General features: G+C 43.6%; 1 protein-coding gene across 1 annotated transcript in view; it reads right to left on the bottom strand.

Annotated features, from left to right (window-relative positions):
* Positions 1–12,902, bottom strand: part of atrn (attractin) — a 280,476-nt gene that overhangs the window by 242,455 nt on the left and 25,119 nt on the right. The window contains exons 4-6 of the mRNA XM_037695258.1: positions 5,586–5,714; positions 4,581–4,777; positions 1,530–1,698 (exon numbers count right to left, since the gene is read on the bottom strand). Coding sequence (XP_037551186.1) covers positions 1,530–1,698; positions 4,581–4,777; positions 5,586–5,714 — 495 coding nt within the window. The remainder of the gene's footprint in view (positions 1–1,529; positions 1,699–4,580; positions 4,778–5,585; positions 5,715–12,902) is intronic.

The following is a 12,902-nucleotide window of genomic DNA, read 5'->3' as shown; positions in this document are numbered from 1 at the left end:
TTATCCACAGAGTTGATGTGGTCAGTAAAATGTTGGACTTCCTGAGATTTAATTTTAACCCAGGTGTCGTCAACATACCTGAACCAATGACTTGGTGGTGTCCCTGAAAAGGACGTCAAGGCTCTCTTTTCTACCTCCTCCATGTACAGGTTGGCAACAATAGGAGAATCACAATGAGAGCATTAAATCTGAGAAGTAGCCAAGAAGCACCAAGAAGCCAGTGTAGTCCAATGTGAGCACATCACTGCTTTATTATCTCACATGACCATCAACGAGCAGACAGAAATTAATCCACGGACCGTCAGCGTCAGATTTCACTTGAAAAGTTATGATGTCATAGTGTCACATTTTACTGTTGTGTTACCCCTACAGTACTGAAGTAGCAGAGATACTTCAGTACTGTAGGTACTTCAGGTTGAATGGTTGTAAGAAAACAAACTTTTTTTTTAATCTAAACTGTCGTACAGTATGTGCTGCTGAGTAGAGATCTTCTTCTCAGCTCCATCCACCTGGAACACGTTGCTACAGGAACTGAAGTTGTCCACCTTGAGTTCTTTAAGGGGTTTCAAACATTTGATAATGTCAATAGAAAAATCTAAGCAAATATGTTTTGTTTTTCACCTTGTTTTACAGCACCCTGATTTATTGTTTTATACACTACTCTTATTTGTGCTGCATTTTTAATGTAGTTTATTGTTGTTGCTGTTGTTTACTGTTGTTGTTGTCTGTACTTGATATTCTCTGTCTGGAACAGGTCCCTCTTGTAAATGAGTCCTAGTGGCTCAATGAGACTAGCCTGTACAAATAAAGGTTGAATGAATGAATGGATGACCCATGAGTAACATGAATAGTCGGGGGGGGGGGGGGGGGGTCATTGTCAGGTGACTCAGGCTCTGAGCAGTCATTCAGTTGTGTAGCCAAGAAAAGACAAAGACTTAATCTGATGGTTTCATTTATCCAGTGGCTGACGACACAGTTAGTCCTGGCTTGGTTTTTAGAGCTCTCATGGTTTGAAACTAATATTTTCATACCTATAAACAAAAAATAATCATAGAATTGGTTTAAATATTGCTCGAGTGCAGGAAAAGCTGGTGCTGAATTTAAATGGTGACTTTCAACATATTAATATGCGTTCTGTCTTTTAATCTACAAATCAAAACCAAATAAGATATTAGGTATTATTAAACTGTTATACTCATGATATACTCATTTTTAAGCATAATGTCCTATTATTTAACCTCTGCTGCCTAAATAATAGCACATTTTGACTAAAAATCATTATAATATGAGCTTTAGCATTTTGTGATTTTACTTAAAAGCAAAAAAATGTGATTGTATATTTTTTTAACTAATACATGTACTGTAATTTTGTGACTGATTTTTGCTCCCGGTCATCATATTGCTGCTATAAAGCATGTGCAATAAGATGATTACAATTTCCTTAGCACAGTCACTACATTTCATGTCCTCCAGTCACAGTAATTTGAGGATCTCTTTGCTTCTATGGCTTTAAAGTTAAAAAAACTTACGCTTTCACCAGGTGATAGTCAGAAGTATTGAAGACATAGCCGCCTATGACCCACATGACTTCCTGCTCCACCACAGCCTTGTGGGACGCCCTCGCCAGCCCAGCTTCAGTGTACTCCTCCCGGCTCCAAAAGGAGGAGTTGGCAGGAACAGAAACAGAACAGTCCGGACCTGAGGAGTTAGGAAAACCACAAAGTCAAGGCACCAAGAAAACTATAAAACAAAGGAAATTAAGGAGCTGTTATTTTTCCTGCAAGAAACAACAACTATCATCTGGAACGTTCTCCTTTAAAAAAAGATAACTCGGAGTAATAAATAAAACAAAGTGAGACGGTGGGGAGTTGTGCAGTAGGAGTGACAAATGGGTTCATGGAGGGGATGAGATTAAATCGGGCATCAGCCCATTCTTGTTGGCGGTCATGATGAAGTGGTTCACATATGAGGCCAGGTAGGAGTTCCTACAGACTCTGAGGTGTTTGCAGATGACATTATGAAAGAAGGGAGCAGGTGGAAGAGAGCCTGGAGAGGTGGAAGTCTGCTCTGGAGAGCAAATTAATAAAAGACTATCTATTTGAGAGAATGATAGCTCAGTAATAAAAGAAATGGATGGTTTGAGTTGAGCTCTTGGATTAGTTTTCTTTGACATCAAATGTAAAAATAAAAATAAAAAATAAACTAATTTCAAGTCTGTGATCCTAATTTGTGAGCTCAAACCAGGATCGTGTAATGGAGTAACTTCTTACTTTTTATTCATGTAATTTCAGGAAGAATTATATTGTAACTGTTATCAGAAACAATGCACAAGTTAGGATGAATCAGAAAAGTGATCAACTCCTTTTTAATAAGAAAATCCACAAAATGATTGCAGTACTGTAAAACGTTAGCATTTCTACAAACACCAACTCTTAAAACTTTGAGTTTGTTTAAATAATCTGTGTATTTAGAATAAAAGCATTTAAAGGATTAGTAGGTTTGAGTTAGACATTGGTTTGCTTTTGTACTTGTTAATGAAAACAGTTCATTTTAAACGTGAAGCTGGCAGCAAGAAGCAGAACATGGTGAGATGTTTCTGTTAAAGAGTTAAAGTATCGACTGCATCATTTCTGCTGTATTTCTGTGGCAGCGCTACAGCGACACTTGCAGGTTTGGCAAAGTGACAGCATTTTGGACAGTTGTCTGCATTTCTGCGAAGCTGAAAACCTTTTTCAAAAGCGTGCCGCATTTACGGGATAGTTTTAGAAAATATAATTTAAAAATTTGTGGACAAGACTTAAAGCATGCACGATTCTGTCCTCCCATTCTCCCCACCTTTTCTACTATTGAAACATTAACTGCTGTGAGTGACACTTTTTCTTCTCACTTCTATCCATTTTTAAGGAGAAATGCAAAGAAAAGTGTCCTCAGTAGTGTAAAACATCCTTTCATCCTGCAACAAGCTGTTCAACTTCCTGCCATGCGAAAGACAATTGTGTTCCATCCCATCAGATCAAGAACAGAAACCATGAGAAATTGCTTCAGTCCTCAGGCAATAAGGCAGCTCATGTTCCAGTAGCACTCTTGAAATCCCACTGGACAAGAAAAACGTTTGTTTCATAATACCAGTATACAACATTTAAACAGACATGTCAAACAAATTAACTTATAAAGAGTGAGAAAGATCAAAAACTATTTATCTACATGAATTAATATTCATTGTCATACTGATGACTTTTACATACAAGAACAAACCACCTCCAAACAGAAGAATCCCAAATCAACTACCTGATATGTTTTTTATTTTTATAATAAGAAATGTTAATGTTAGCTAAACACATAAATGTGTATTATGAGGGGTGTATTTCTGTAGATGAAGCGTTCGTTGAACTGAAACAGACATATTTAAAAGAACTAAAGATGATGTATGTATTTAACCAGGTCATGAAGCACATTCTCACTGCATGTTCTGTTCTGATTCAACACAGAGCACTGCTCTAACATGCACGTTTGTTTCTAGTTTGTACTTGGGAGCACAGAATAAGCTTAGGATTTTCTTTTTTGACAAATCCTCAAGTCAGGGTTAGCTTAGCTCATCTCCCATGAAGCCTTTAGTTTAGCTGCTACAAGCTGAAACTGCTGGAAGACAAAGGAAGCACGTGTCACACTGTCTTCAGTCTCATGTTAGTATTTGTAGTGATTGCTGTCATTAACTTTGTTTTCTCCTCGTCTTCCCACAGAAACCACGCCTAGCCCAACACATATCTTTGCGTCTTCCCGTCCTTTGAACCTCCAGTCGGCTGAAGCAGGCTGCCCAACATCTAGTTCAGCTGGAGGTTTCGTCCTGTTCTCCAGTCATTCTTTCCTGCAGTCACCTACATGCATGAGGAATTGTGTCAAGGTGAAGTTTGGAAGCAACCTGCTGAAAAATAACTTGATTCAAACTGACTAGTAAAATGAGTGTGATTGTCTTGTTTAATCATTGATTTGAATCTGGATCGGTTTAAATGTGGCTTTATGACCTGAACTTGTTTTGGTCATCTTGACATGACATGTTGTGAAATGACAATAAGAAAGATGTCGTAGATGCATCAAGCTAGAAATGCTCTTGTAATTTTGTTGCATATCAGATAAATAAATAGATAAATAATGATACAAGCTATTACTTTCTACATTTATGGACAGCTCTTGTTGGGGGAGCTTCTGTTCAGTTAGCACAGAAAATGGATCATTTCGGAGTAGGTGTTGGATATCTGCAGGCTAACTTGACAAAATTCAGTTCAGGTTATTTATACAGCACCAAGTCACAACGGAAGTCGTCTCAGGACACTGAACAGAAACGTTCATATAAATCTAAAGTAAGTTAACAACATTATTTATCTGAGCAGACTGCTTCGAGTTCAACTTCACTGCAGACTCTCATCTTCAAGTATCTTTACTGTTATTTGCATCACATGTGGTACATGAGGTGGAACAAAACTGTGTACTCAAGGTCCCAGTCTTGACACAACTTGTTATTCAAGCAAGAACGTGATTAGTGAAAATGAAACGGACACAATACTCCCAGGATGTCAGCCCACCTTGCCATTCAGCGTTACAGATGCACATCTTTCCTTGGCATCGACCTCTTTCAGGGTAGCCACAGTTCTTCAGGCAGTATGGGACGTCACAGGCTTCTCCCTTCCAGTTGGCTTCACACTCACAATGAACCGAAGCCGTGGCGTTCCCCACACGACACTCACCTCGGCCAGAGCAGTTGTTGGGACATGTATTCACTCTTACGATGAGGAAAACAAAACAAAAAGCAAATGAGATATAAAATTATGAATGAAAACAAAAGAAGAACTTTTTTGACGGTGACATCTGCTTTTGTGCCAGCACCAACTTGAGTTTAGAGCTAAATATAAAATCTGCACCATTCTCCTTCAGCTTGCAGAACGTATTGTTACAAGCTGATCATTCTGAGAAAGCATGTTTATCATCTGACAGGGCCCACACACTAACACACCGCTGAGTTAGACACACGGTGTGCAATGTATGACGTGTTAACCATCAAAGCAAGACAGCGAGACATCAATATCTTTCTGCCTCAAAATACTGAGAGCAAAACAAATGGAACAAAGGTCCCTTTGTTAGTTCTTTTTTTATGATGTTCAAGTTGAACATTTCTTAATCCAACAGTTTCCATGAAGTTTAACGTTCAAAAAGACTAAACAAAGCTGTAATCCATTCCTCCTGTTAGCTGCTGAAGTCCAGGCCAGGTATGAAAAGCATCGACCCACAAGATGAAAAGCAGACAATACTCTTCAACAGAACATTTGTCCTTTTATTAGCCACTCCACCTTTTATGTTGCTTCTGAATTTGTTTTAAACATCTTTACAGACAGCTCACTTCAAGTTTTTTTCACTTGCAAGCACTGCTGTACGACAGCAGCTAATCTCTGGAGCATTTGCTGACCAGAAAAAATATCCGAAGTTTAAGTGTTTAGCCAGCCAAGATAAAAACAAACTAAAAGTGAATGCAAGCTAGTTTTACTGGGAATCTCTGTAAATATTTGAAAAAGGTATTCTCCATCTTTTCTTACGTGTAGGAAATGTTGAAGCCCGTCAGGTTGTATGCTGCATCACTGAAGAAATGCAACAGAGTGAAGCCGGACTGAGACACGACCTCAGGAACTGTCTCGTTTCCATACTGCTCCGGAACAATCAGACCGCTGCAATGACAACATCAGTGTGGCAAATATTTTTACTGTACAATAACTGCTCATTTGCATAAAAATTAAAAATAAATTGTATGAAATGTAAAATAATAATAATAATAATAATAATAATAATAATAATAATAATAATAATAATAATAATAATAATAATAATAATAAAAATAAAGAGATCAAATGTTAAAAAATATAAGAAACTTTAAAAAAATGATTTTTCTCAATGTGGTTTGTATCCTCCTTGATTTGCCACCTTATCGTGGTGGAGGAGTTTGTGCACCTGAATGATCCTAGGAGCTATACTATCGGGGGCAATTATAATTGCCCCTGATAGGGTCTCCCAACGCAGACTGGTCCTAGGTGACAGGCCAGACAAACAGCAATTCAGAAGATTTTTTATGGACAGAAAAAAAACAAAGAACTCTGTGTCCCTTGCCCAGAAGTGGGTAAAGCCCCCAGTATACTGCCGCGTACGTCCATACACAGAGGTACGCACGTACGTACGCGGAGGTACGAGCATACCCCCCAGGGCATGTCTGTGCAAAGCTCAATTTTTACGACCGCATACGCATACTCGATGTTGCACAATAAACAGCCCAGTGACGGACTGTTTTTTATGCGACACCAATGTATTAAATTCCTCTTCTTCATCCCTGATCTGGCCTTTTCTTTTGTTTTTTTGCCAAGAGGCAGAGATCTCTTCCTCCTCCGTTGATGCCATGACTGAAATGGTGAGAAATGAAGGAATTTGTCACGAGCAAATTAAACTCAGGTCCAACGTGGCTGCGGGAGGGTCTGGAGATTTCCTGGTGGGCTGGTCTGATGTGTGGGCTGTAGAGCCAGCGCTCCCTGTTTTTTTGGGGGGGGCTTTTTAGATCTTTTTATTAACAACATATAAACACAGAACACCGCTGCAGCTGAGGCTGCCAGCACTTTTTTTTTCTTTTTTCCCGACCTGTCAATCAATCCAGTAGGCGTGTCAGCAAATGACTGCGACCTCAATTTGTCCCGACGGTAAACGCCCCTTGTCTGTGAAGCTGCTCTGCAGCAGCTCATGGTGGAGGCTCAAGTACAAAGTCTGAACCCTCTGCGTACAGTACACGCGTATGTACGCGTGAATGGACGTACGCGGGAGTATACTGGGGGCTTTACTGGGACCCCAACCCAGAGCAAGGCCTTGGGGGAGGGACTCATCGGCAAGCGCCTGGTGACTGGGTCTCTACCCATGTGGTCCGATCGGGCTCAGCCCAAAGGAGCAGTATGGGTTTGCCTTCCTGTGGATCCACCATCTGCAGGAAGGGCCATAAAAGTCAGATGCATGATGCAATGGGGAGTGGCCGAAGGCGGGGACCTTGGCACTCTTGACCGTGGCTTACCAAAGCTGGCTCTTGGGATATGGAACATGACATCTCTGGTGGGGAAGGAGCCTGAGCTTGTGCGTGAGGTTGAGAGGTACCGACTAGATATAGTTGGGCTCACCTCGACACACATCATGGGCTCTGGAACCCATGTCCTTGAGAGGGGCTGGGCCTTATTAAACTCTGGAGTTGCCCATGGTGAGAGGCGTCGAGCTGGTGTGGATCTACTTGTAGCCCCCCCAACTTGGTGCCTGTGTGCTGGAGTTTTCCCCGGTAGATGGGAGGGTGGCTTCCTTCGTCTTTGGGTGTGGGGACGGGCTTTGACTGTTGTTTGTGCCTACGTGTCGAATGGCAGTTCAGAGTATCCAGCCTTCTTGGAGTCTTTGGCAGGGGTGCTGGAAAGTGCACCAGCTGGAGACTCAAAGGGTGCTGGAAGGTGCACCAGCTGGGGACTCCAAGGGTGCTGGAAGGTGCACCAGATAAGGACTCCTTTATTCTACTGGGGGACTTCAATGCCCATGTAGGTAATGACAGTGTGAACTGGAGGGGTGTGATTGGGAGGAACGGCCTCTCTGATCTGAAACCAAGCAGTGTTCTGTTGTTGGACTTCTGTGCTAGTCATAGTTTGGCCATCATGAACACTATGTTTGAACATAAGGGTGTTCTTAAGCAAACTTGGCACCAGGATGCCCTAGGTCATAGATCGATGAGTGACTTCATAGTTGTGTTATCTGATTTGCAGCCGTTTGTTTTGGATACTCAGGTGAAGAGAGGAGCTGAGCTGTCAACTGATCACCACCTGATAGTGAGTTGGATCAGATGACGGGGCAAGATGCCAGACAGACCAGGTAGACCCAAATGTGTAGTGAGGGTTGGCTGGGAACGCCTGGCAGAAGAACCCCTCAGAAAGATATTCAACTCACACCTCCAGGAGAGCTTTAACTGCATCCCAACTGAAGTGGGGGACATTGAGTCCGAGTGGGCCATGTTCCATGCCTCGCTTGTTGAGGTAGCTGCCTTGAGCTGTGACCACAAGGTTGTCTGTATTCCTCGTGGTGGCTATCCACAAACTCAGTGGTGGACACCCTGGGTTGGGGATGCTGTCAAGCTGAAGAATGAGTCCTATTGAACCTTGTTGGCCAGTGGGACTACGGAGACAGATGAAGAGTATTGGAGGGCCAAGCTGTCCACAGCCTTGGCTGTTGCTGAGGCAAAAGCTCAGATGTGGGAGGAGTTCGGTGAGACCTTGGATAGAACCTCTTGGTCGGCTCAGAGGAGATACTGGCAAACCATTGGGTGGTTGAGAAGGGGGAAATAGCACTTTACTAACACTGCTCAGTAAAGGTGGGGTGCTGTTGACCTCAACCAGTGATGTCGTCGAGAGGTAGAAGGAATACTTCTTGGACTTTCTCAATCCCACAGCACGTTTTCAGTGGAGGAAGCGGAGTCGGGTGAATTTGGGGTTGATCCGTTCATAACTGTGGATGAGGTCGCCAAGGTAGTTAAAAAGCTCAGAGGCGTCAGTGCTCTGGGAGTGGATGAGATTCACCCTGATTTCCTTAAGGCTCTGGATGTTGTGGGGCTGTCTGGGTTGTCAAGCCTTTGCAACATCGCATAGACATTGGGGGCAGTGCCACTGGGTTGGTAGACTGGGGTGGTGGTTCCCCTATTCAAAAAGAGGGAATGGAGGGTGTGCTCCAATTAAAGGGGCATATTTCTACTTAGACTCGCTGGTAAGGTCTATTCAGTGTTGCTGGAGAAGAGAGTCCAATCGTTGGTCGAACCTCAGATCTAGGAGGAACAATGTGGGTTCTGTCCTTGCAGTGGAACACTGGATCAGCTCTTTACCCTCACTAGGGTCCTTGAAGTGTAATGGGAGTTTGCCCATCCAGTCTACATGCATTTTGTGGACTTGGAGCAGGCATTTAGAGTCAGAGTTTCTTTATTGTCATTCGCACCTAATGTGGTACATGTGGTGGAGCGAAACTATGTACACAGGGTCCCAGTTACATCCAACAATAAAATGTATAAGAAAAACAGTAATAACATCTAAGATATGAACTAAGAAAAACATCAACTAAATATACACTAAGCACTCATAACATAAAACATTGAACATCAGCACAAACATGAACATGAGTCTGTGTGAGCAGATGAGCACACATGAACACATCAACATTGAAACAGATCAGCAGCAACGTGAAACAGATCAGCAGCAACATGATGTGATTTTTCACAGTGATTATTCTAGTTAGAGATTCATGAGTCTAACAGCCTCAGAGTAGAAGCTGTTCCTCAGTCTAGTGGTTCTACAATTAATGCTCCTCAACCTCCTTCCTGAGGGGAGTGGGGCAAAAAGTGTGTGTGCTGGGTGAGTGAGGTCCTTCATGATGCAGGTAGCCCTTTTCCTGCATCTAGAGGTGTAGATGGCTGTGATGGTGGGGAGGCTGACTCCGACAGACTTCTGTGCAGCCTTCACCACTCTCTGCAAAGCTTTTCTTTCTGCAGCTGTGCAGCCTCCATGCCACACGTTGATGCTGGAGCACAGGATGCTCTCCACTGCACACCTGTAGAAGGAGGTGAGGACTGAGCTTCCCAGACCAGCTCGCCTCAGCTTTCTGAGGAAGTAGAGTCTCTGATGAGCTTTCTTGATCAGGCTGGTGGTGTTGTTGCTCCAGCTGAGGTTGTCATTCATGTGTACACCCAAGTACTTGTAGCTGGAGACCACTTCCACCGCAGATCCTTTTATGTTCAGGGGGGTGTAGATGTTTTTGTTCCTTCTGAAGTCCACAATCATCTCCTTTGTCTTCTTCACATTGATGTGAAGGTTATTCTCTCTGCACCAGCTCTCCAGGTGTTCCACCTCTTGCCTGTAGCTGGACTCATCATTGTTTGTGATGCATCCCACCACCGCTGTATAGTCTGCAAACTTTACAATATGACAGCCTGGATGGGTAGCTGCACAATCATACGTGAGCAGAGTAAACAGGAGGGGGTTCAACACACATCCCTGAGGAGAGCCAGTGCTGAGGGTTATGGTGGAGGAGGAGAGGTTGTGGATCCTCACTAACTGTGGTCTGTTTGTTAAAAAGTCTAGTACCCAGTTGCAAATTGAGGGGCTTAGTCCTAGAGTGGATAGTTTGTCCATCAGGGTTTGGGGGATCATGGTGTTGAAGGCAGATGTTAAGTTCACAAAGAGCATACGGACGTAAGAGTTTTTCTGCTCCAGGTGGTTGAGCGCAGTGTGGACCACAGAGGAGACGGCATCCTCTGTTGATCGGTTTTCATGGTATACATACTGATGAGGGTCCTCGTTGATGTTGATGGTTGTTTTGATGTGAGTCATGACCAGTTTTTCGAAGCATTTAGCAACTATCGGGGTGAGGGCCACTGGCCGACAGTCATTCAGACCAGTCACTGTAGAGCTTTTTGGTACTGGAATGATGGTGGCAGTCTTCAGGCAGGTGGGAACTGTCTCCAGGGTAAGTGAGGTGTTAAAGATGTCTGCCAGCACCTCGCAGAGCTGATCAGCACATTCCTTCAACACTTTTCCGGGGATGTTGTCTGGGCCAGTTGCTTTGTGCGGATTAATCCTCCTGAAAGTACTCCTTACTTCGGCTGAGGTCACGCTGAGATGCTCTTCATCTGGTGGTGAGGTGAGTCTGGTGCTGGGTGGTCTGTTCGGGTCTTCAAAGCGTGCATAGAACTTGTTGAGGGCAACAGGCAGAGATGGTTCTTTGGGGCATTGTTCGCTCCTTCTTTTATATCTGTTATGCACTTAATGCCCCTCCACATGCTCCGAGGGTCTTGTGAGATGAACTGACCCTCGATCCTCTGTGCATATGTGGCATTGGCCCTCTTAATACCAGCAACCAGCTCTTTTCTTGTCCTACTCAGCTCCTCTGAGTTTCCAGACCTGAAGGCAGTGTTCCTGGCTTCCAGCAGGGTACGCACCTCTGCATTCAGCCAAGGTTTTCTGTTTGGGTAGCTTTTAACATTTCTGATAGTGGAGACGGTGGCAGTACATGTACTAATGTAACCCAGAACTGAGGATGTGTAATGGTCAAGATCAAGCGAACCTCCATTTTCAGCAGCTTCTCTGAAAACCTGCCAATCTGTTCGGTCAAAACAATCTCTCAGTATGGGGCCACTGTCCTGGATCCAGCATTTAACTTCCTTTTGTACCGGTCTGGAGCGTCTCAGCGGGGGCATGTAAGCAGGAGCCAGGAAGATTGAGATGTGGTCTGACAGTCCTAGGTGGGGACCGGGTTCAGCTTTGTATGCATCTTTTACGTTCGTGTAAACACGGTCCAGCGTCTTCTCTCCACGTGTCGGAATTGCCACATGTTGATTAAAGCTTGGGAGACATTCCTTTAGATTCACGTGGTTAAAGTCTCCGGCTACAACGTAAAGAGCCTCAGGGTGTTTGCTCTGCAGCGAGCTGATGATATCATGTAGCTCCTGCAGTGATTCATTAGCATTAGCGTCCGGAGGAATGTAAACGACAGAGCTGAAAGTCACTGTGAACTCGCGGGGTAGATAATGTGGCCGACATTTCACTGTTATTTGCTCCAAAGCCTTTGAGCATGAGCTATTTACAACAGTATAGTTCGTGCACCAACTTTTACTCACGTAAATGCATACTCTGCCTCCCCGTGATTTCCCCGTTAGTTCGCTGCAGCGGTCCGCTCGAAAAAAAAGTCTGTCATCCAGCGTTTCGCTTGTAATCCACGTTTCTGTGAGGCAAAGCACCGCACACTTCTTCATCTCTTCTGAGGCGCCCGCTCTCAGACGAAGTAAATCCACCTTGTTGTCCAAAGAGCGGACATTCGACAGAAAGAGAGACGGCATGGGGAGTTTACCGGCTTTAGCGTTAGCTCGTAGCCTCACCATAAGCCCCGCCCGGCATCCTCTCCTCTTAAGCCGGGAGCAGCGCTTCCTCTTCTGCCCGCTGGAACGCCTCTGCTGCAGCTTCCAGGTAGATGACTTTAAGATCTGCATTCTGCCGAGCGTAGTTTTGAGTTTGCTGCTGATTTCTGCTATATTTCGTGGCAAATCCGCTCCTATTCTCTCATCAGTTCGGTTCGGCTATAGTTCACACGCATAAATCATGCAGAGTCAGGCACAGAGTCAATATCAAAACTTATAAAAACTGGGATGGTACCGGGAGCCTGTGAAGCTGCTACTGCTCTGAGCGTGGCCATCTTGGAATTCGTCCATATTCCTCAAGGTACACTGTGGGGGGTGCTCCATGAGTATGGAATTGGGGGCCCGTTGCTACGGGCTGTTCAGTCCCTATACAAGCGGTGCCAGAGTTTGGTTCACTTTGCCGGTAGTAAGTTTAATAGTAGTAAGATTAATAAAGTCTTTTTGTAATTTGATTTGTCAGAGTCAGAGTTTCTTTATTGTCATTCGCACCTCATGTGGTACATGTGGTGGAGCAAAATTATGTACACAGGGTCCCAGTTACAGACAACAACAAAATGTAAAAGAAAAACAGTAATAAGATCTAAGATATGAACTAAGAAAAATATCAACTAAAAAACATCTACTAATAAAACACTAAGCACTAATAGCAGTAAACAATCAGAACAATACGTCAAACAGCAACATGAACTAGAGTTTGTGCAGCCTTATGAATATCTAATCAGGATAATCACTGAAAAATCACATCATGTTGCTGCTGATCTGTTTCATGTTGCTGCTGATCCATTTCATGTTGCTGCTGATCTGTTTCATGTTGCTGCTGATCTGTTTCATGTTGCTGCTGATCTGTTTCATGTTGCTGCTGATCTGTTTCATGTTGCTGCTGATCTGTTTCATGTTGCTG

Source organism: Nematolebias whitei, chromosome 21, assembly GCF_014905685.2.
Source record: "Nematolebias whitei isolate Nwh7 chromosome 21, NemWhi1, whole genome shotgun sequence".
Lineage (NCBI taxonomy): Eukaryota > Metazoa > Chordata > Actinopteri > Cyprinodontiformes > Rivulidae > Nematolebias > Nematolebias whitei.
This window is presented reverse-complemented; position numbering and strand designations above follow the sequence as displayed.